Source organism: Plecotus auritus (assembly GCF_963455305.1).
Source record: "Plecotus auritus genome assembly, chromosome: 1".
Taxonomy (NCBI): domain Eukaryota; kingdom Metazoa; phylum Chordata; class Mammalia; order Chiroptera; family Vespertilionidae; genus Plecotus; species Plecotus auritus.
In genome coordinates this window covers 36,787,524-36,812,521 of record NC_137770.1, presented here as the reverse complement: position 1 = coordinate 36,812,521, position 24,998 = coordinate 36,787,524, and the positions used below count along the sequence as shown (strand labels likewise).

General features: G+C 45.7%; 1 protein-coding gene across 1 annotated transcript in view; it reads left to right on the top strand.

Annotated features, from left to right (window-relative positions):
- PRKCH (protein kinase C eta) overlaps positions 1 to 24,712 on the top strand; it is a 223,987-nt gene extending 199,275 nt beyond the window's left edge. Inside the window, exons 11-14 of the mRNA XM_080672043.1 lie at positions 2,977 to 3,115; positions 3,778 to 3,966; positions 21,875 to 22,018; positions 23,439 to 24,712. Coding sequence (XP_080528169.1) covers positions 2,977 to 3,115; positions 3,778 to 3,966; positions 21,875 to 22,018; positions 23,439 to 23,585 — 619 coding nt within the window. The 3' untranslated portion in view covers positions 23,586 to 24,712. The remainder of the gene's footprint in view (positions 1 to 2,976; positions 3,116 to 3,777; positions 3,967 to 21,874; positions 22,019 to 23,438) is intronic.
- The last annotated feature ends 286 nt before the right edge of the window (positions 24,713 to 24,998 follow it).

Genomic DNA, 24,998 nt, shown 5'->3' with positions numbered 1-24,998 from the left:
TCTGTGCAGAAGGTATTGTGACCTGCAACAAACAAAACTGATTGCAAAGCAGTTTTCTCTCCCAGAACAATGCCTGCTACCCATGACAGCAGCTGAGTAATAAGCCATCAAGCCTCTTACCTGGGCTGTTAGTCACACACATGCTTGAGCAACCGCAGGTCAGCTTTTAGACCATGTGGGTTTCTGTTAGCACTTGTTTCTATTACCTGGGAATATCCTTCCCGAGCTCTTAGCAGGCATAAGGGCTTCAGGCGAACTCAGAAACTCAGTAACCTTGTTTGGCAAAGTGAGAGAGTCAGAATGCTCTGGGCACAGGTCCACGCAGGCCTGGATGGCTGGGCTAGACCAGGGTGCTGATATAGCCGGCTCAGATCCCCCACAGCCTTGCCGTCTCCTGGGGCCGCAAACTATATATAATCTCTAACCCTGTCCAGCCGCCTGTAATGTGCCCTCCGTCCTAGAGGAGCCAGACAGCCAGAGCCTTGAGTCTGAACCCACTTCTGAAGGCCTGAGGGCCAGCGCTCCGGGCTGTGGCCTTGCTCCCGTGCACATGACCACAGTCCTCCTCAGCCCCACCCTGTGCTCCTGTGATTCCACTTAATTGAGTCTTGCTTGGGTTGTGTGTGAGGGGTGCGGGGTGGGCAGTGGGGAAGGAAAGCTTGTGTGGGAAGCAGGATACTACATGCAGAAGGGCGCAGGAGGCTGCTTTGTGGGCTGGGGCCGGGTCTGGTTTAGAGGCGGAGAGGCTTGCTTTTCTGAAGTGGACCCACAGGTACCAAACACAACTTCCCCTCACGCCCCTCACATCCTGGGAGACGGCTGCCCGGAGCAGAGAGGAGCTCTGGTCTGTGTTCCCACTGGCCTGTGCCAAGAAAACTGCTGCTCTCACCTCCCTTATCGGGCATTCCTGGAAGGCAGGGCTTTGTTTTCATTCCGGGTGTCCTACAGTGACCTCTCACTGTCAGACCTGCGTGGTCAGACTCCCAGGTCACAGTGGAAACCGGTCCCGTCAGGTCTGTCATCACCTCCCTCCTCCAGCTGAACCGTGATCCCGGGCTGGACAGAGACCAGCCTTGTCCCTGGGGCCAAGCACACCACCAGAGCAGGGAGAGGAGAAAGGACCATGAGTGCCCACCTCGGAGGGGAAGCAGAATTGCAGTCAGCTGTGGCTACCAAAGATGCTCTAGTGAGGGACACCACCACCCCAACAGCTCAGCCCCCGGAGGCCAGGCCAAGGCAGCCCCCCAGCCTACAGGGAGGGCACCCAGCATCCCTCCTGACTGTGCAGCTCCCTCCTCACAGATAAGGCCGCGTGGTTTGCCTCTGAGTGTGTTGTTCCTTAGAAAAGCAAAGCATAGAGGTGTCACCCAGTAGGCCCAGCTGCTTCTCTCATCCTCTCCCCGGTGAGCCTGGCGATTGTGTCAGTGCACGGGACGCTTTTCCAGCAAGCCTGGCGCCTGAATGCGCATGGTGCTAGGCTGAGTTGGGCCGGGTGTTTTAGGACAGTGCCGCCTTTGATGTGCAGACGTTGATCAGTGTCCAGCTGTGTTCCTGTCTCCTGTTGAGGCCCATTAACAAACAGTTCTGCTGCTGGAAATTCACTTCCTCAAGTGAAGTGGATTCTGCTCCTACGGGTTGGGGGAAGGGTGCAGAGTGCCTTTGTCCTGAGTTCGCCATAATCCACTGGGCTTCTTGAGGCTCCTATGTACCTGGGGTACAACCAAGCAAACCCTATTCTTACTCCTGTTTTTCCTTTTCCTGGTTATTAACATCCCCACTAACCCCTGCGTTTAATAGAGAAGCACAGGAATCCTCAATTCTGCTTCCTCTCGCCTTCCATCTCCAAGTGGTCGTCAACTCGCGATACTGGTTCTGTTTTCACCAAAATGCTGCTGACTGACCCCTCAATTTCCAATCCATTTGTCACTGTCCCAGTTCAGGTCTTAACATCTTTTCCCTGAGCTAACTCAGCCATCTCTCGCTAATCTTTTCTGTCCACCTGGGAATCTGTTCCTCCTTTAATCAGAGAGCTTCAGTAGATCCCTTTTGCTTAATATCTAAGTATCAGAATTCCTTAGCACAGCCTTCATATTCCTTAGTGTGGCCTTCATAATCTAGACCTAACTTTCCTCTCCATCCCTGGCATTTGATGGCTCCAGTGTTCCCTGGCTGTCTCTCCAGACTCACTATACCACGTGAGGCTCCTGAGCCTCCCCGCACATCACATCTGGGTGCCTGCCTCCCTGCCCCATCCACCCGCCCGTGCTGATCTTATACCCCTGCCCTGTCTGGAAGACTATGTCTGCTGTGTCATTGTCCCTCTCTCCTCCCACTAGAAAGAATTAATTGTTTCATTTTGTATTTCTCTCTTAGCACTTGGCTCAGACGTCCATCATGCCACTTGTATTATATAATAGTTGGTCCTCTCTCCCTCTCCTTTTAGTGATTGCACTATGCTAGGCCCAGTGGTGAGCCACATCAACCTGATGCCTCCTCATGGGCTTAGAGTTTAACAAAATTGGTCTCTCCATCACACAGTGAGGTGCTTAGGGATAAAGAGCATCTGTTCTCTTGATGCCTATCACAGTCCCTGGCACACGGTGGCCACTTGCTTCCTGGATGGTCACTGAGTGAACTCCAGTGGGCAAAGAGATACCAGAGCGGAGGGTTGGAGTGGGTGGATGTCCTTTGGGTATCAGGTAAGTGGGAAGCCTGGAAAAGTCACATTCTGCCCTCAGTTCCTGAAGGGCAGCCTGCTTTTTATATGTGGTTACCCATTCACAGGGAACCATCTCCTAGGGACCACAAGGTCAATTTTGTGAGTCGATCTAAATGTTTTTATCGAGATAACCCAAAGAAGTCTGTTTTTTTTGAAGTGTGTGCTCATGCTCCATCACTCATCCCCTGAGCCAGCTCCTCCAGGTGGATGGTTTCAGGCCTGGCTGCCCTACCACTGCTGGTCCTTGTTTTTTCCAGAGATCTGAAACTGGACAATGTGCTGTTGGACCATGAGGGTCACTGTAAACTGGCAGACTTCGGAATGTGCAAGGAGGGGATCTGTAACGGCGTCACCACGGCAACCTTCTGCGGCACGCCCGACTATATTGCTCCAGAGGTGAGTGCTTCGGATACCGGAGCTCTGCAGGAACCTGATGAGAAATGCCAAGGTGGCTTTTGTGTGCTGTGGCTTTCTGGGCGGCGTTGAAAGCTGATGTCTCCAGACCCCTTTATGGCTCATTGGCTGAACAGTGGCTAAAAATGTCCTCAGTTCCTCTAAATAAGGATTCCAGTCCAAGATTTTGGGGGTAAACTTTGCAGTTGCTTCTAGGTTTTAGCCCTGAATAAGGACAGAGTGAGCTCCACTCACAGCCATGTATCCTCTTCCTTGTCTCTACTCAGTGCTTTGATCCCAGCCCCATTTAGCAGAAGGAAAGCAAAGCTCTCGACTCTTTCCCATACGCGTGAGCGAGCCCAGCCTCCTTCCTCTCACATAGCTGTAGTTCCCAAGCCCTCCGTGTTCTGGGTGTGCACATGCATTACCTTGGCCTAAGCAGGCCACACATGTTTGATCACCTGGATGAGAAGTGGCCTCAGAGTTGACCACAGGGGAAAAACAGGCCACCCTCTCTGGAGATAGAACGAAACGTGCATGTCAGCACAGGAAGCTCCGTTATTTTACTTTGGTATTTCCTAATCCGTTCTTTTCCCTTGTTGTTAAGGACACGTTTGTTAATCAGACACACCGAGCCCTTCTCACGCTGCCCTCTCTCTGCACAGATCCTGCAGGAAATGCTCTATGGGCCCGCCGTGGACTGGTGGGCGATGGGCGTGCTGCTCTACGAAATGCTCTGCGGCCACGCGCCCTTTGAGGCCGAGAATGAAGACGACCTCTTCGAGGCCATACTGAACGACGAAGTGGTCTACCCTACATGGCTCCATGAAGATGCCACGGGGATCCTGAAATCTGTAAGTGTGGCTTACCCAGCCAGCTCCCGACCTCCGGCCACCAGCTTCCTGGATGGGATTCTCTGTCTATTGAAAGCCTCCCACCAGTCAGCTACCAGCTTTAACTGAGAGATGAGTTTTCATCTGTAGAATCAAAGAACCAGAGTCCTCTCTGGCTGTTTTCCTCTCTCATGCAATAGCTCTTCCCGAGCCAGCTGTGATGGCAGTAGGTAGCATTGCCTGCCAGATCGCCAGCATTTCTAGCACTTGTGGCTTCAGTGCAGGTGAGGCGATGCCCCCTTCAGTCAGGACAGTCCAGGTGCTGGGTCCCAGGACCACCATGCCCAGTGTGTTGTGCTATCGATTGTGTTTCTGCCGGCAGCGTCCAAGGAGCAAGGCCAGGGCCCTTTCCCTTAGTGCTGGGCGGTGAGAATGAAGTGTTATCCTTAGGCGAGCCAGGTGCCCAGCCCAGGATTCAGGTGCAGTGAGGTAATACAACACATCATGCTGGAAAAGGTATTTTTTGCGTGTATTTAAGGCACTGTACTGGAAGCCTTATTTTGAAGTGAGGAAGAAAGATGGGTTGATGGCTTTATGTTGAAAATAAGAAAGCACGTGTAACTTGGTCCATTCTATAACCACATTAGTTGAGTTCCAGAATCATGTGTTACCACCTACTGCGTGCATGGGGAGTAAAGAGGAACAGCAGGACAGATCTGCAAACAGCTGGTTCATTCCTGAAAGGTGTCAGTGGTGCTGGGAGCTTCAGTAAGAGGGCCCGTGGAGCAGCTGCATTTCCTCCTATAGGAACCCCAGTCCTGGAATAAAATTCACCGTCTTAACCATTTTTAAATCTACAGTTCAGCAGCATTAAGTACATACATATGGTATGCAACCATCACCACCATCCATTTCCAGAACTTTTTCATCTTCCAAAAATGAAACTCTATACCCCCTAAAAAACACTAACTCCCTCCAGCCCCTGGCATTTTGCTTTTGGTATCTATGAATTTTATTATTCCAGGTACCTTATGTAAGTGGAATCATACATTTGTCCTTTAGCAATTAAAAAACAACCATCAAACAAAAAAACAAAAAAGAAAAACAAAAAAAAAAAACATGGGATACAGAATCCAGATTTTCCTGATTCCCAGTCCAGGGTTCTGAGTTAGACTACATCTAACCATTCCCTATTAATAAGTGTCATCTAACCTTGCAGCCTCACGTTTTTAGCTCCTAAATTTCTCCCTGATGGGATTCTTTCCTAATGTACCAGAAACATAAGCCCCTGGAGGAAGCTACTAGAATTCTGTGTACTTATTATCCACATAGCATGAATCTGTCACCTATTTAACTTTCAATAAAGTAGGATATGGTGCTTTTGATAATAATGTTACAGCATTATTTAAAGATTATACATTTAAATAATGCCACAATACCAGAAATAATTATTATTCTATTGACCTGAGATGAGTCTACAACCCTGGGAGATGAAACTGATATATTAGTAAGCTGGAATCACGGTTTAATTCAATTAAGCAAAAACTTGTCCGATGCCTTCTCTTTGCTTGGCCTGTGCTTAGTGCTGGAATGCAGAGATGAAAAGACATGGCTTCTTATGTTGCTCACAGTCTGATAGGAATGAGAGCATGTAAACAAACACTTAGCTCGCTGCCAAGGAGAAATGATCAGAACTGTCTCTGGAGGCAAGGACAGGGAAGGTGATATAAGGACAAGACCGAAGAAGTGGCATGTAAGCTGGGTATTGAGGAATAAATAAGAGTTCAGTAGGGTTGACTGGGGGAGTCCCAGGGGAGAGAATAGTATTCTAGGCTGAGGAAATAATGTGTGCAAAGCCTCAGAGGCGTGTTCAAAGACCTGGAGTGTTAGATGCAGGGTGGGTGCAGCAAAAGATGAGTTTAGGATATAGGAACTTTGAGGGGACACGTACAAAGTGGTATATACCTTACAATTAGTCACATGGGGCTGGAGCTGATCACGCGAGCATGGCAGTGAGATGTGGGAGCAGATAGTGACGAGGGGAGAAGATGAAGAGGAAGAGGAGACAGAGGATGGGGCCTGGGATACATCAGTGTTTAAGGGTGACAGTGGAAGAGCATTCAGTGAGAAGGTTAGGAAGAAATGACTTCAGGTTGTTTGAACATCTATAGCTGTAGCGTGTCTACAGTGTTACTTGTGGTGAAATAGGCCAGTGGTTTTACAACATGATTTACAAACACTGGTGCCTGCATAACTTTTGAATAGCACCAGCTAGGTAGGAACAAGTGGGCCTACGCCAGATAACTGCAGGCTGACAACGATGTACCTGTGCTAGGAGTGGGGTAAGCAGAGATATTTTTAAGGACTCTGAACAAGCTTTCATTTTGTTGTACAGTTCCAGATCAAGGAGAGGCACACTGTTTTCTTTAAAAACAGAGATTTCAGGCGTCTTTCCAGGGTTCTATGAGTTTGGTGACTTTCAAAGTTTCTCATGTTGAAAGTTGACTTCATTGGATGGTGTCTTGCATACTAGTCCTAAAACCCATTGGGAGGTCATGCTTGCTAAGTTTTGGATTGTAATCAACTTGTCTTTACCCATAACTTCATAGAGCTGGGTGACTATTAGAAACACAGAATTTCAGAAATGGCAGATCCTTAAAATATTTGGTCCATATCCCTGGTTGAGAGATGTCGCTGAGGCCCAGAGATGAGAACCAGATGCTCATGGTAGAATGGAGAGAGCACACACTAATCTGAGAGTCAAGAGACCTCGACCTCATTCTACTCCTGCCATGCTTTCCAGTAATGTAAGGTTGTGATAACACCTGCAGTGCCCACTTCAAATGAGGCGGTACACATGAAAGCATTTTCCAAGGGCCTGCACCATACAGAAGTAAGTTACTAGTATTGTTGAGTTATGAGTGGTAATTTCACAACCCTCTGAGAGGTGTCATTATCTTTATCCTCTCCTTGAACAATTCGCCAATATGGTCAAGATTATTAAGCGCTAAATGGTACATGAGGCCGTGTTAGATTTTTGTTCTGGAGAGAAGAGGATTTCTGCTTTTCCAGGAGCTCTCTATCTAAACCAAAGGCACTTATGTGGGATCTAAATAGCCACAAGATATTGACCCTCCTGTTCATTTGACAGGCTTATATCAACGCACAGTGATCACAGGACTGCTAGGTTCACATGCTGTGCAAGGGCCGGGGGCCAGAGATGAGCAAGACAGACATCATCCCTGCCCTTGTGGAATTTACAGTCCAGTTGGGGTGGGAAGACAGATGTTTAAAAGAGAAATTATAGAAGTAGCTATATAGATATGTACAACTTGACAAGAAAAAAAGTCTGAGGTACTTTGAGAATCTCTAACAGGCAGACTAATCAAGGCCATCAAGGGAGGCCATCCTGAGGAGATGAGTTTTAAGCTGAGAGCAAAGGCTGCAGAGCAGTTAGTCAGGCTTACAAGCACGCAGAGATCTTGAAAACGGAGAAGCCCATTTGAGTAACTGTGGCTGACGTGTCACCAGCAAATGTTTGGGGCGACAGTGGACAAAGTGATGAGGACACAGAAGGACACAGGAGACCATACTCAGGAGTTTAACCTTTATCTGATGTGCCAAGATTCATCACTGAAAGCTTTCAAGCAAGCATGAGTGACAAGATTATATTTTCATATTTAAAAGATCTCTCTGGATCAAATAGACTGAAGTACTCACAGATGAAATACCTGGGATTTTTTCCAAAATAGACCAGGGGTGGCAGGGAGGAACTGGTTAAACAAGATTGGGCATGTGTCAATAACTTGCAAGGCTGGGCGATGAATACATACTAACCTATGCTTGAAAATGTCCATAACTGGTAAAATTTTTAATATTAACACATGAATCAAAATGTATGCATACATACGTGCCTATGTATATGTATGTATACATTCACATATGTAGATGTAGACAAAGTGAACTCAGTCTTCATGAATGAAGTGAGATGGTTTAACAATCTTCTATAATAATAAAAGCATAATATGCTAATTAGACCAGATGTCCTTCTGCACGACCTTCAGACAAAGCCAGGGCTGCGAGGGAAGCCCAGGTCCCGGGTGCCAGAGGGAAGTCGGTGCCGGCAGCTAGGGAAAGGAAGGCCTACTCTTGCACGAATTTCATGCATCGGGCCTCTAGTACAAATATAACAGAGAAAAAATGATGTGAGCCATGCATCTAGCTACATCTTTGAGTTTAGTTTTGAATTTATTATGAAATATTTCAGTAAGGATGGATCCAGCTACATTTTTTTATTCTCAGTAAGAATCTCAAGGTCCTGGACTGGCAGTCTACATCACCCTGGTTATACCTATGCTACAGACAAAATTAGTGGTTTTAGTATGCTTATTCTTTAATATCCTTGAACAGTCCTTCTCAAGAAGTGGATTTTTAATAACTAGATGGAACAGAGGAGAGCCCTCTCTGGTGCACTTGGCCCTGAGCTGCTGCCCTTGCGACCCTGTGCAATCTTTTTCTGCTGGGCTGGGTCTGCCTTTTCCCACCCGAGAGGCAGGGAAGGTCCAAGATCTCTCAGCCAGCTCTTTACATCCGTTCTCGCCAGTACCGCAGGGACAGGTCATCCCTACTTGGCTTCCTGAGATTTCCTGATCTTTTCTTTGGAACATAAGGTCAGGACTGTTACTGGAATTGCTGTCTGCCGGTATTTTATTTTATTTTTTCCTTCCAAAGAAAATGCTTTCTGAATTCCTTCCTACCTTTTTAAATGGAAAGTATTATTTCATATCTGTAGAAACTGTCTGGATAGCCATTTATAGTAAATAGCATACCATCGAGTTACAAAGACCTCAGGGCTTTGTATGGGTGTAGCAGTGACAGTGAGTCCCCTGAATTCAGGGTGAGGGGAGCTCTTGTCCAGCATTCCACAGAAAGTGGTTGAACCAATGGGTACCAATGTCTTCCCGAACGTCAAGACTCCTAACTAAATATTATTTTCCTACCGTGGCCCTTCCCCAGCTCCTCACTACCCGCCATGGTGAACCTTTGAGTTGTTTGTGTATGGATGTACTAACATTTCCTATAGACATGGATGGAGAGCAGGCCCTTGCTTTTGAGAATACTCCCTGTGGAACACTGAACCAGGAGGAGTTCACACACAGCTTTTAGCCCAGGACTTCTACTTGAAAATATTTCTCATTAACCAGTGAGCCTTGCAACTAAAAATAACCATTTTATGTGCTCAAAAAAATGTACTCCTTGCTTGACATTTTGTCTCTCATTTCTCATCTTTCCTCTAAACATATATGTTAAATGTGCACATGTGGGTGTTCTGAAAGCAAACAATATCCACCCCTACTCTTACAGACTAGATTATAAAAGCTCACAACATCTACAGCAGTTAACAGAGAAAAAGTATGCACACTTGTGCAAAAAACAGATACAGACTGTCCTCGGGTTACGTCGGACCCGACGTACCTCATTTCGTGGTTACGTCACCATCTCCCATTTATTTATTTTAAAAAAAAGTCATTTCGATGTATGTACATATGTGCTTTATGTTTTTATTATTTATTTACCACAAGTAAATGTCAGGAATTGTTATCTTTATTTTCATTTTTTTTTTTACTGTTTCACTTCATTACTGCTGTGTATGTGCTCCACGTGAGTGACGTAGGTGCCTATGTAGGTGGGTTCCGACTTACGGCGAAAATCGCGTCACATCACGCCGCAGGAACGGGTCTCCAACGTAACCCGAGGACCTACTGTATAAGCTTTCCAGATTTGACCTTAAATATGATATTTTTATGGGGTTTTTTTACCTGGTTTTAGAATAAATACATTTTTAATTGGCTACCATGTCACTGAATTTCCTAATCTGGCACTACCAAATCATCCCAAAGTACTAATAATCACAACAGAAGAAAATATATAGTTTTCTTAGAGCTTCTGTGGTTGGCACTAAATGTTGCCTACAGCTAGCTTCAAAAGGACTTGGGGGAGTCCTCACAAGTCCACAGAGCTTAGGAAGGTGAGGGCCTCTGAGATGAGTATTCCTTTGTGCTAAATCATCTCCTGGAAGAGATCCTGAGGCCCAGTGCTGACTCAGGTGAGGTCAACGCCCCTACCTTGGAGCTCACACAAGTGGCCAGGTTCAGCGAGTGGTGAAAGGAGTTTGGGGCATTCTTCTGAGTCACCTTTGTCAGTCAGGAGGCACTGTAAACTTAGCATCAGAGGAGATTATAGAGTGCTTTTGTTCCTAAGCTTTATAGAAATTAAAGTGTGTCTGTACGTGTGTGGGTTTATCTGTCATCACACCTATCAGATTTCATCATCTGTGCATTGTCTACAGCAGGCCTGTTTGCCTCTGTGAACAAAGGGAACCACGACTTAGAGATCCTTTTTGCCACAACTGTCCCATATTTGTCACCACACAGCTGATCAGAGCAGTAGTGAGTTAGATGCTCTCTATTTCCTACTCCCCTCCTGGTAGAGATTGTAATGCTCAAGGGAGCAACCAAGGTGGTTGGCCAGGAGGAGGAGGAGGAAGCAGAGGAAAACTGGACTGGAGTAATGCAGAGGATTCCACTGTAGACCATTAGAGCTGATTTTTCAAACACTGTTTACAGAAAGTTACTATAGATCCTTTAATAAGAGGGATGGTTTGATACTGGACTTCTGGTCAAGATGACAGAGTAGATACATGCTGTGCTTACCTCCTCCCATGACCACATCAATTTTACAAGTAAATTATAGAACACACATCACTGAAAACCACCTGGAGACCAGACAAACAGAAGTCCTATAACTAAGAATATAAAGAAGCCACAAGACTTGTAGGAGGGGCAGAGAGGCAGAATGATCAGGACCCATATCCACAGTGTGGCAATTAAGAATTGGGAGGGAGGCCCGGCCGGTGTGGCTCAGTGGTTGACCATCAGCCTATGAATATGAACCAGGAGGTTGAAGTTCGATTCCCGGTCAAGGCACATGCCTGGGTTGCAGGCTTAATCCCCAGAGGGAGCAAACAGGAGGCAGCCAATCAGTGATTCTCTCTCATCATTGATGTTTCTCTCTCCCCTCCTCTCTGAAATCATAAAATTATATATTTTTTTAAAAAAATTGGGAGTGAGCCATGACCAGTGTTTCTCAATGGCTAGAGAGTCAGCCTGTGAACCAAAGGGTTGTGGGTTCGATTCCCGGTCAAGGGGTCAAGGACATGTACCTGGGTTGTGGGTTTTCTCCCCGCCCCTGATCAGGCCAAATGCAGGAGGCAACCACTCAGTATGTCTCTCTCACATCAAAGTTCCCCCCTCCCTCCCACTTTCTCTGAAAAGCAATGGAAGTAATAGCCTCAGGTGAGGATTAACAACAACAAAAAAGAATTGGGAATTGGCCCCCGCCCCCGAGGAGTGAGGGGTCCCAGTGCCACACCAGTCTCCCCAAGCTGGGGCACCAGTGCTAGGAAGAGGAGGCTGCATAATATCTGTCTGTGAAAACCAGTGGGGATTGTGTCTGAGTGAGATGGAGGGCTGCTGGAGTCCCAGGCATTCCTCTTGAGGGCCCTAATATATGGACTTACAAACTCACTTGATCTGAGCTCCAGCCCTGGGGAAGCAGATCAAAAAGTGCCAGAGACACATGGGGAAGAACTGAATTGATTAGAGTCAGGGCGAGGGCTGGAGGGTCAGGGCAGCTCTCTCCACAATAGAAGCCCCGGCAGGCACCATTGTTCCTTTCTTGAGTCCTCCTCCCACCCATACAGCAATGCAGTTGGGCACCAAATTTCTGATCTCTATTAACCTGGCTAACAAGTTCACCACACTGATTCCCTGAGACCCCATCCAACTCAAACACCTGCCCAAGCTGTTTCCACTGGCTTTTCTACACAAGCAGCCTGCCTCGGGCTCGTGCTACAGACTTTCCTAAAATCTCACAAACCCCAAACAAGCAGTAGCTGGCTTCAGCGTGCCTTCTATCTCTTGCTAAGCAGCCCCAGGCCTAGCACAAGTGGTTACTGGTCTCAACTTGCACTGTAACTCCTATTAAGTGGTCCCAAACCTACCATGAGCTGTGGCCAGTGTTGGCTTGGAAAGTTGACTTCAACTCAGGGTCCACAAGTCTGGCACAAATGGCGGAGGGACTCAGCTCACACTGTGGTACCCACCAAAGGGTCCCAAGCCTGGCGTTAGTGGTAGCCAGCCTCAATTCACAGCATAGCTTCTTCCAAGCACCTTTAAGCCCAGAACAAGCAATAACAAACCGCATATCACTTTGGATCTTCTCCCAGGTGGCCCCACGCCAGGCACAAACAGTGACTGACCTTGGCCTACACTGGAGCCTTTCCTAAGAGGCTCCAGAACCAACATACCTGGTAGCCAGCTTCAAAGCACAGCAGAGCACCATTCAACCAGCCCCACAAATGACACACCTGAAGGGCAGATTCGGCTGGCACCAGAGCCCTGGTAAAGTGACTCCTGCTCTGTGGGGTCAGCCCCTGCACAACAGCCTATTGTTGTAGTCATGGCCAGCTCTTACAAACAACCAGTCAGCCTGAGGGTCAGTCCTTCCCACTAACATGCAAACAGCAATCAAGGCTCAACTTCAACAGGTGGCACACAAAACCCACACCAGGGACACCTAGCTCAGGTGAGCTGGGAGACTGCACCACTGAACCTCACAAGATATGAACTACATAAGGCCATTCTGCCAATACGAGGAGATGTAACAGATCTCATACACAGAAACAAACACGGGGAGTCAGCGAAAATGAGACAAGCATATCCCAAATTAAAGGACAGGTCAAAATTCCAGAAAAAAAAACACACACACACACACACACACGCACATGCACATGGAGACAAACCATCTACCAGACACAGAGTTCAAAACACAGGTTATGAGAATGCTCAATGAGTTTAAGGGAAGAACAGATACACTCAGGAAGAACCTCAGCAAAAAAGATAGAAACCATAAAAAAGAACCAGTCAGAAATGAAGAATACAGTTAATGAAATAAGAATATATTAGAGAAAATCAACATCAGATTAGATGAACCAGAGGATCCAGTCAGCAGCCTGGAAGACAAGGTAGTGGAAAACACCCAATTGGAATATCAAACAAGAATTTTAAAAGGGGAGGATAGTTTAAGGGACTTCTGGGATAATATCAAGCATACCAACACTGCATCACAGGGAGACCAGAAGGAGAAGACAGCAAGAGATTGAAAACCTATTTAAGAAATAACTAAAAACTTTCTTAACTTTGTTAAATAAATAGACATATAGGTCCAGAAAATGCAGAGAGTCCCAAACAAGATGAACCTAAAGAGGCCCACCCCAAGATACACCATAATTAAAATGTCAGAAGTTAAAGACAGACAAAAGTAGCAAGAAAAATAAAGCGGTTACCTACAAGGGAGCTCCCACAAGACTATCAGCTTATTTTTCAACAGAAACTTTGAAGACCAGAAGAGAGTGGCATGAAATAGTCAAAGAGATGAAAAGCATAAACCTACAACCAAGATGACTATACCTAGCAAGGCTATCATCTAGAATTGAAGGACAGATAAAGAGCTTCCCAAACAAGAAAAAGCTAAAGAAGTTCATCACCACTAAAGCAGTATTACAAGAAATGTTAAAGGGACTTCTTTAAGTAGAAAAGATAAAAAATATGAATAAGAAAATATGGGAAAGAAAAAAATGCTCACTGACAAAAGCGAACAGTTAAAAGCAGTGGATCAGCCAACCATAAAGCTACTACAAAGGCTAAAAGGCAAAAGTAGGAAGATCATGTGTAATCACAAGAGTAAACTAAGGGATACTTACAAACATATACACAAAAGAAGTAAGAAATGATGATGAAAACAAATGGGGAGGAGGTGAGTAAAAATGGTAGTGATTTTTATTTTTTTGTAGCAATTTTAGAATATGTTTTAACATAAGCAACTATCAACTTAAAATAGACTGGTGTAAACAAGCTTGGTATATATGAAGCACGTGGCAACCATAAACCAAAAATCCATAAGATTTTATACAAGAAATAAAAATAAAGATATCTAAGAACAACACTACAGAAAGTCATCAACATACAAGAGAAAATAGGAAGAGAATAAGAAAGGAACAGAGAAGAACTACAAAAACCAGAAAACAATAAAATGCCAATAACTACATACTGATCAGTAATTACTTCAAATGTAAATAGATTAAGTATTCCAATCAAAAGACAAATGGATAACAAAGATGTGGTACATATACACAATAGAAAATTTCTTGGCCAAAAAAAAGAATGAAATCTTGACATTTGTAACAACATGGGTGGATCTAAAGGGTATTATGCAAAGTGAACTAAGTCAGACAGAGAAAGACAAATATACAATTTCACTTGCATGTGAAATCATAGTAAACAAGATAGTAACAAACTCACATATAAAGAACAAATTGATGGTTGCCAGATGGAGGTGGGTATGGATGAAAAAGGTGAAGGGATTAAGAAATACAAATTGTCTGTTACAAAATAGTCATGGGAATGTAAAGTACAGCATAGGGAACATGGTCAATATTATGGGTGGGCAAAAGTAGCTTTACAGTCATTTGTATGGAAAATAATACAATAATCTATAATAATAAAAGCATAATATGCTAATTAGACCGACAGCAGAACAACCTTCCAGACAAAGCCGGGGCTGCGAGGGGCTGTGAGGGCTGAGGCAAGCCGCCGCGGCTGTGAGGGCCAAGCCCCTTGCACAAATTTCATGCATCGGGCCTCTAGTGAATTAATAATACAAGAATAAACTATGTTTTGCATGCTCAGAACCATAAACCTACTTTTGCCCACCCCTCTCTTGTAATAACTATGCATGGTGTTAGATGGATACTTATCAGGGTGATCACTTCGTAAGGTATATACATGTCCAATTACAATGTTATATACACCTGAAACTAATATAATATTGTATGTCCACTATAATTGAAAAATACAGATAAATAAAAACTATACCATTCTCTTTCCCACTCCAACAGCTGCCCACTACCCAAACCAGTCTGGAGCTGGACCTCTGTGTACAGTGAGAATGGCAGGGTGATGGACTGCCCTAGGTGTGCAGATTTCTAGTTTCAGCCCTGCCTAGTATATTCCACACAGATCCACTCTGAACAAGCTAGAACAACACTCCTTCTCTTGGCTCCTCCAATATTCCATAGCAACCATTGTGTATAATAACCTGTCCAATATTCCATAGCAACCATTGTGTATAATAACCTGTCCTTGGGAAGCTGACAGTTTGTTTCCTCAGAGCTATTTTGAAAATCCATTGTATCCTCCCCCATCCCAAGCACCATCCCATCCCCAGTGGTTTCTCGTCAGCCTATTTTCAGTTGAAATATTTGTCCCCGCCTTCTCCTACAGAAAAGTGACTTATCGACACCAAGTCAGAGCCCTGGTGTCTCTTTCCTCCCATGCTGTCCATTAACTAACTCACATGACTGTCCTCCTTCCTCTTACCACTGCTCTGAGCTGGATGGTGCTGCTGGCACAGTTCATTCTCGTGCCTGTGCCTCACCACCACAGCTGGCATGAAGGGGTGTGAAAGGAGGTTTGATGACTGGTCTTCCTAACTAGGTCAGACTGTCTGTGCCAGTGGCAAAAGGCAGATATGTGTGGCTGCAACATGCACACACAAGCATGCATTTTGTCAACCCAGGCTGGCTGAGGCTGGCCACCATACCATGGACCATACACTCTTCTGTGTCCTGAGCTCTTTCTCTGCTCTCCTTCCCCAGGACTCTCTGTAAAGCCATACAATGCCTTCTTCCCATTTCAGGGTGTCTCCCTGGAATATTGATGGGAATGTCCTGTGGCACAGTTCCCTTCCCTCTGGCTTGCCAGCACTAACAGCTAACTCTCTCTGCTCTCTTGTCTGAAATTGAATGAAAGGAGAAGGTCATTTTGTTTGCCCAGCAGCCAAATCCAACTAGCAGGAAGAAAATACAGTGTGTTCTCCCTCCTGGAAGAAAATCTTATTAGACTGATGGCTCTATTTATATAACTAGTCCTCCTCCTCTGAAGTCAGGCAGATTTTGAAAGAGGAAAAAAAAACACACACTTTTAGTCATTGTCTACATTATAAAGAGTTTCAAAAGTACATTTGGATCCTGTTATCTCAAGACACATTATTACACAGGGTTAGTTTGAACTCTATCCTGTGGAGCATCCAACAGCTCTAAGCCAAACCCTCCTCCTGTGTAGCAGAGCCCACAAGACATGGAGTGCTGTGCCCGACACCAGACTTACAAGGAAATGGCTCCCTTGCACCCTCATCCTGCATTCATTATCTCCCTCCTTTTATTGATGCTGATACAACTGCACATTAAAACCCAAGTATTATTTGTCTCCTTGTTTTAAGATTGTCTTTAGAAATCTGTACTTTCACAATAATTGTTTCCCAGAGACTATTACTACCACTGTTGGAGGCTGGGACTGTGAGAGCAGAAACAGACCTTGTTCTGTCTTCACTGGCTGCAAAGTGGAGGAACAGGGAGAGGCAAATGAGTTTCAGGGTCAAGGCTGACCTCAGACTCTCAGTCTCTCAGGCCATGCTCCTGCCTTTAGGTAGAACAGGATGGACCTACAACTGGTTTAACAAGATGCTTACTGATAGGGCCTTTTTTCAAGGGCTTCTATGTGACGTGCATTTTACATGGATTATCTCATTGACTTGTCATAGCAACCTTCTGAGATAGGGAAATCTCCATTTCGTAGTTGGAAAAGCTGAGGCCCAGAGAAGATAAGAAATGTGTACAAGGTCACAAAGCTTGTTGGCGATAGAACTGGTAGACCGACACAGATCATGGAACTGCAGAGCCTAACGTCAGAAGAGCTCTTATATTTTTTACATGTTTCCCTACTTTACAGTAGGCTTCCCAGGACATTCTTGCACAAACCTGCCCTAAATCTCTTACATTTCACTGTAGAACTTCTTTCGGGAAGACGCATGGCTGACGGCTCTCCCCTGTGGTCAGAGTTTCTCTGCGGCCCTGACAGCACTGCTGAGTTCCTCATTCTGAGGTCAGGTGTGCCTCTGATTCTTTCCACAGCCTGTAGTTAGATGAGGGCCACAGGAGGCAGGGGAATTTGAAATGAGCCCATGCATTCTTTTTTTTTTTTTTAGTATATTTTATTGATTTTTTACAGAGAGGAAGGGAGAGGGATAGAGAGTTATAAACATCGATGAGAGAGAAACATCGATCAGCTGCCTCCTGCACACTCCCCACTGGGTATGTGCCCGCAACCAAGGTGCATGCCCTTGACTGGAATCGAACCTGGGACCCTTGAGTCTGCAGGCCGACACTCTATCCACTGAGCCAAACCGGTTAGGGCAAGCCCATGCATTCTTGATCACTCTCCGGCCCCTGCTTCCCAGTCAGCTTGACACTTACATTTGGGGTGGAGTCAGATTTTCCACCCTGGCCTCCTCACTCTTTGCAGCTTGTAAAGTGCTTTTATTGACCCTAGAAAACTTCTGCCTCCTTCAGTAAATGTGTCCAGAATCTTTCATGAAGACACTTTATTTTCCTCCTTGGCTGACTTTCTCGTTTGGCCCACGGTCAGGAAGGAGGTCAGTTGAGGTGAGGCAAATTTTAAGTAGACCTTAGACACAGACAAATGATTGCTCAAACATTGTTAACTTGTTTGGCATTTGGGTCCCCTTAGGGACATAAGCAAATAAAGGAAGTTTTCTGTGAAAGGATTATGCCATTAACTTCTCAGCAGCAGGAACACCGTGCTTAGGAGAGTCCTGTGCCTGGCCCAGGGCAGCGAGCTCCTTGGTCCCCAACCCTATACACCTCTACCACTGTGTCCTGTCAAAGACTTCAGGCCAGGGACTAATGTCACATGTTCCCTTAACTCCCCATCTCTGAATCTTTAGAGGGGGTAGTCATAGAGGGGCTGTAATGTCATCCTTGAAATGGTCCCTGTCCAGGTTTCTGTTTCTTGCTATTTGTTCTCCTCTTGCTTCTTCACGAGCCCCTCCCACTGCCACCCTGGCTTTCTCCTCACTCTTGGCCAGGGCTCAGGATCCATGCAAGTCGGGGAGCAGAGCCACCCAGGAGTGGTGGGACGTGGCTGACCAGGGCCCATCTGCCCCTCTAAAGAGGCAGCCACTGTTCAACCCAGGCTTCTTTATCCAGAAAAAGGTCCAGTGTTCCAGAATATCCCTTCTTCCAAGAGAAATTGGAAAACTTGACTTTTATGTGATGAGACATTTCCTAGTCTTTAAATGTGTGGCAAGTAATTAAAAGTATTTTAAAACACACTATATGGGCCAAACAAAATGTCTGAGGCCTGGGCCAGTCTCAGTTAGCACTCTCTCTCCCTCTCCTTAATCCTGCTGCCCTCACAGTTTTAGCTCTTGCTCTCTCACCAGATGTTGATGTCTCAGGGTTAGCTCTCTAACCCCCGGCTGCACCCAGACTTACACAGCCAGTCATCTCCATGTGGATGTCTCTATACCTGAAATGCAAAGCTGAGCTCATCAACCTCCCAAATCTATATACTGTAGGTCTTGAGAAATGTTCAGTGGTTTGGTTTTGTTCCTTTTACAAAAATACCATTACTACTGCTACTACTTCCATTAATATTTTATTTAGTTATTTAGTTAATCCTCACCAGAGGATTTTTTTCCATTGCTTTTCAGAGAGAGTGGAAGAAGAGAAGGAGAGGGGAAGGGAGGCAGGGAGGGAGGGAGGAAGAGAGAGAGAGAGACATCAAGTGGTTGCCTCCCACATGTGCCCCAACTGGGGGGTGGGGAGCGAATCAGAAACCCAGGTACATGCCCTTGACCAAGAATCAAACCCATGACCCTTCAGTGTGTGGGCCAACACTCTAACCAGTGAGCATACTGGCCAGGGCTTCCATTAATATTAATACCACTCATAGTAACTGGTTGCGCCCCTCTTTACCTATTTCTGTTACCCAACACCACAACTCTGTCAGCTGACCAGTGCAGATGGCCCCTTAGACCTTGAACTCCCCCCTTGGCCCTTCTCTCTGCTCCCGGTGGGGTGGATTGTGTTTGTTCTTCATCCACAGGCCCTGCAGGACTTGCTCCCAGCTTTTCCTCCCCACTAACCAGACACTCTTCCAGCTTCTGAACCTGTCATGTCTTCTCAGCTTTTGTCTCAACCTCCTCAACTACTCATCTGCCACCCATGTCTGGCCCCTCCATTCGGGCTGTATTCATCACACTGTGGCAAGAGTCACCTCCCAAATCACAGCGCAGCTCTTGTCACTCACCCCTTCACACACTTTGATGGATCCTACTGGCTGCCCCCTGGTTCCTCAACCATCCCCATATGCCAGCCTTGCCACGCCATGTGCTTCTCCACCAACATACCAGGTGCCTGCATGCATCTTTGCTGACTGTGTTAGGCATGAAAGTGGAAGACAGTGTGCCTATGTTCATTCTATTCATCCGCCTATCTCTCGTCCAATGCCACCTCTTCCATGAGGCTGTTACTTGCCCTCTCACCACCAGCCCCCAATGCTATTTATCCAGTCCCTCTTCAAAGTCCCCCCAGAGTTTTGCTCTCTCTTCTCATTCCATCCAGCTGTGTATTATGGATAAAGCTTGTTTGCCACTCCCCCTTATCTGATCAGCTCCTTCATCATATCACTCCCGTTATCCTTGTCATCTGTGTCTGCACGAGGCCTAATGCACCACCTTGCATAGACACCCGTCAACCTTTGTAAATGGAACTGAATTAAACTTTAAGTGGATGGTTGTATCTAAGGGCTCAAGACAAGCTATTAAAGGTCAAAACAAAAATGCTTTGTTATTCAAAAGGACTTATCAGAACCCCGAGAGAAAGTATCAAGCTAATGAAAGGGTTATTCTGCCCGTCTCCATTTCCAGGGATGCAGTTTTTAGAGCAGCCGCCAAGATCTGGTCTAGTTTTCCTCAGGCAACACCTTTCCCCACTGCCTCGTGGAAGCTGGCCTTCAGTGCTGGGGTCGGGAAGAATGGGCAGGGTCTCTCGGACTCTGGTGTTTCTGTCACCCTGACATCCAGAGCCATGCACTGTCCCCCTTGCCCAGAAGAACAAGTTGTACCCACACAGTCACAGCTGTCCTCCGCTAGCATCCCTGGCAGGCCCCCTGGGAATTTCCCACAAGCCACCTGGATCTGTTCTCCCATCCTTGGATCCTGAGTTTTTGGAAACACAGATTTTTGTTAATTAGTCCTTAGAATGGACACTCCTCTTCTGTCAGGGATGGTATCCCATTGACTTCCCTATGGAGAGAATCTACCTGTTTCTTTTACGTATGCATTTCCCTTTCCCTTTCCTTGCTGAGTGGCTGATAATGACACTCCCAACATCCAGGAGGGCCCACGCAGCAGGACCCCAGCTCTCACAGAACTGAGTTACCTGTGAGCTGTGTTTCACCTGCTTCCACGCAGACCACTGCACTGCCTGGAGAGCCAACTGCTCTGCTTGGACCGGTGGAGCTCAGAAGGCTCCTTTCCCTTTCCGGCTCCCCTTCCAGTCCTGTGGCTGCATCCCTTGTCAACCCCATCTGTGTCTTCCCTTTTCATTGGCTCCCCTTTAAAGCTGTTTCAGCATTTTCTGAGGCCCATCCTGTCAGATTTGCTTAGGGACCTTTGCCGCCACCTCCTTTCTCCATAGGATCCTTTTCAGCTGAAGCAACACTGGAGGCTTTGCAGCTGACACCTGGCGTGGCGGCATGGCTGCCTCTAACCTCTAACACCATCTTTTCATGTCTGCACCTTCCACAAGATCGCCTTTGTATTGACTCTGGAAATTTCCACTCCAAAGCAGTTTCTATGAACACAGCATCACTTTTGTCCTGTATCCATAAATCAAACCTGGAAAGGGGTGCTCAGGGCCTGTCATCAGGTGTCATAAACTTGTTCAAAGATAACACGATTTAAATTTAAAACCAAAAACAAAGCATATTATCCGAGGCAATTTTCTTTTAAAAATGGGAAATTAAGTTAGCTTCAGGGTCTTTGAAATCCAAAATCACATTCTGGCCGTGAAAAGCGAATTATCCCGTACAGTCCCTGGTCAGGATGTGACCAGAACACCTTTAATTGGCCATTTTGTGAAAGTAGATTTAGCCCAAACATCTTGATAGGAGCACAGCCCCAGGAGAGTTTACCAATTGACATGAAGACATGAGGTTTATAAACACACATTGAATGTGTGATGATGCTTTTTTAGTTTTTGGCCCATGTAGCAAGATTCTCAGTCATTAAACATTTTGAAATGGAAGGGCAGGGGAGAAGGGAGCATCTTGAAGGAAAAAAAAAAAAAACTTTTCACTTGAAACCATGATATCTTTGTTAGTTAAAGAAAAGTGGCTAACTTTGTCTATCCGAGAGCCAGAACACAGAACGTGTAAGTTTTTCACCCTTGCGGCTTCTTCACAGAGATCTTCAAAATAATGGCTCTCACTCTTCTCTCTGTGGTCTTGTCAGAGAGTGGGAATCCCGGCCAGCCAGTCGGGTTTCAGAAAAATGGCACAGCTGTTCCTAAAAGTAGCCCCATTCATAAGATGTGGGCTGTCTACAACTGCAGAGTTGGAGAAAGGCTCCCTACTTTATAAAGAGTTTCTTTTCTTCAAAGAGGAAAGAAAAATACATGGTATTTACAGAAAACTGGACCCTTCAGCTTTATTTTAGTGGCCACGTCTGAAATGGAAGTGGGGAAGGCCGTAAATACACAAGCAGTTGCGCCGTTAAGGGATGATTCACCCTGGCTGTGCTGCCCTTGATGGAAAATTCAGCGAGTTAAGCAAGATCAGCCTGAAAGCCTCACGGGGCTTCTCTGCCAGAGCGGACGCCCACCATCTGTGATGTACTTGTGGTAAATGACTGAATGATCGACTCTCTTTCTCCCCCTCTCTCGCAGTTCATGACCAAGAACCCCACTATGCGCTTGGGCAGCCTGACTCAGGGCGGCGAGCATGCCATCTTGAGACATCCTTTCTTTAAGGAAATAGACTGGGCCCAGCTGAACCATCGCCAACTAGAACCACCTTTCAGACCCAGAATCGTAAGTGTCCAAGCCCATCACAGCAGACTTGCCTCTTTCTTTGATATCATAGTGTTCCACCAAAGTCTATTGAGCAATGGGATGGTTCCCCATGGAATAACCACACCAGAAGTTCAGCTGACACTTGGCAGGGCAGCCTCACCCCGGAGTCAACACCACGTGCCCAGGTTACTTCTCACAAAATTCTCGCATCTTGCATGCTACTATAGCACAGAGCTGAGGCCAGAATAGGCCAAGTTCCTTTTGTCTGAAGAATACCAAGAGTGCCGAAACCGGTTTGGCTCAGTGGATAGAACGTCGGCCTGTGGACTGAAGGGTCCCGGGTTCGATTCCGGTCAAGGGCATGTACCTTGGTTGCGGGCACATCCCCAGTAGGAGGTGTGCAGGAGGCAGCTGATCGATGTTTCTCTTTCATCGATGTTTCTAGCTCTCTATCCCTCTCCCTTCCTCTCTGTAAAATATCAATAAAATATATTTTTTTTTAAAAAAGAATACCAAGAGCACCAGAGGTACCTCCCCAAGCTAAGTGGGGCAGCCTTCCTGAAGGTGGTCCAGCTCTTGGTCTGAAAAGTAAGCTCTTTCTTAGCTGTGTGTCTAGAGATCCACATGGGAAGGCAGAGATGCTGGGCTAGCAGTAGGTCAAGAGTTGGGATGAGGGATGCTCCAGAGGTGGAGAGAAAAGTATCATTGACTCAAGAGAAGTGAGAAGTATAATAGCAGCAGAAATGACCTTTTCAGCATAGTTTATAAAGATGTAAAAATACCAGCATTTCCAAGCACACAATTAGCTTAATGTATAAGAGCTTACTAGGTTGGATACCAAGCACCCAAAAGTAAAGCCACTGCCTTTAATGGGCAGCCACCTGCCATCTCCCTTGGGATAAGGGAAGCTCTGCCAGCTGGGCATAATGAATCTCACAGGTGGGTAAAGGAAGAGGCCGTTGTTCCCTAAACTCAGCGTTTCCAAGAAGTCTTCCGAGAAAATCCCTTCAAGCACACAGACCTGGGTACAAACAAGAAGTGGGGCAAGTGTGAACTCAGCCTCCATTGGCAAATACGAGCTGGTGTGCCTCTCAGTAAGGCCTGTGGAGAAGTGGCACCTCAGTGAAATGGAGAGTAAAGGGTGAGTGAGCCAGCTGGTTCAGGTGACCAAGTTAATTCCTTAGCCTCCCAGCCTATGGCTGGCCTTACTCAGCAAGATTTTTATGGGGTTAGTGAATTGGTGGTTACCAAATGCCATAATTATACACAATGCAGTAGATTTACTATAAAATGCTGTGTAATCATAATTGTTATAACTGTAAATAATGCTACAGTTGCGAGTGGCAGAGCAGTTCTCTGAACTCACTGGGCTAAGACTCATGGAAGATGAGAGAAAGTCCTCAAGTGCGTAATCTGACCCTTGTTTCCTTGTTGACAGAAATCCCGAGAAGATGTCAGTAATTTTGATCCTGACTTCATAAAAGAAGAGCCAGTTTTAACTCCAATTGATGAGGGACATCTCCCGATGATTAATCAAGATGAGTTTAGGAACTTTTCCTTTGTGTCTCCGGAATTGCAACCTTAGCCTGATGGAAGGAGAGAGTGACGTGAGAATCACAAGGGGATGCCAATTTTCCAGGGATTTCCTTTGTGGGGAACTCCCCAGCATCCGCGTTAGAGCAAGAACCTTAATGTCAGGGAGTAGGTGGTGAACTCCGAGGGACGGAACTTCAAGAGAGCAACTATTTCAAGTCCCGAGGGAGCCATGGCACTGGAAATAGTACTGAAATGAGAGTTCATGACGAAATACTGTTCAGCCTATGAGTTTCCAAGGCTATTTCAGGCTTGGGATATTAAGAGGAACCAAAAGGAGACAAGTTGTGAAGAATAAACTAGATTCTAGAGAATATTCTGAGCCAAACAGAATATTTTCAAGGGACAAATCAAGACTTTGTATGGACTTGTATGTGCTCTTTAAATCTATAAGCCAATGAGCTCCTAAGACTGGTAGTCTGCAAGGAGACTCTAAATGCTAATGAAGAATCTAAAGATAAGGAAACGGGTGGCTTTCCAAATAGAATGATTTACTCTGAAGAAACAAAAATATGGTATGCAAAAAATTATAACCTAAAGCTCAATCTTGAAAACAGATGTTGGGCACCAAGACAACATTCCAATTTATTCTCTTATCCTTACCTTGATATTTATTGAGTGCCCAGTGAGATGGTGCCACAATATTGAGTGTCCGGTGGGCTAGTGTAAACAGATGTGTGTTCACCAGGTTTTCATTCCACAGTCTATTGATTTACCTGAAGGATGTTTGCATTTTGTGAAATGCCTCTCCATGTTGCACATGCCATACTTCTTTGTCTGTACTCAGCTGTTTTCACACAAGGCTCACTGCCACACAGCAACTACCCACACAACCAGCAGATGAACTAGAGGTGCTTGCTGCCTGCTGACTTGTGGAATCTCACAGTTGCTCTGGACTCCTCCGTGAAGAATTGCATGCCACTCATGTCAGTGACCAGACTTCATTAGCAGTTTATTTAAATTATATTTTAAGAGATGGAGATGTTTGTTTGGTATGCATCTTAATAATTAGAAATGGCTCTTGTAAACAGGACATTTATCAAAGAAGGACCTTATAATATGTACCCATGTATGCAGTTGGGGAATTTTATCTGGCTGGAAATAAATGCATTTTGTAGCAAAAAGAAACTTTTTTGTCTAGAAGGATTTATTCCATCCCCTCTAGAAGAGTAGATATCCAATGAATTCAATGAATAATAGCTATGAGCAGAACGGTTAGAACTCTTGACTTAAAGCAAACTCCTGAGAGGAAAGGTTGACATAACCTTCTGTGTATCCCTTAAATGAACATGGCCTGTCTCTTACCAAGATGTCTGTTCTGAGTCACAGCAATAACTGCTAATTGCTGCAACAGATCAACCCTTGAGCTCTCAGTAGCTAGATATATTTGTTTCTCCTTCACATA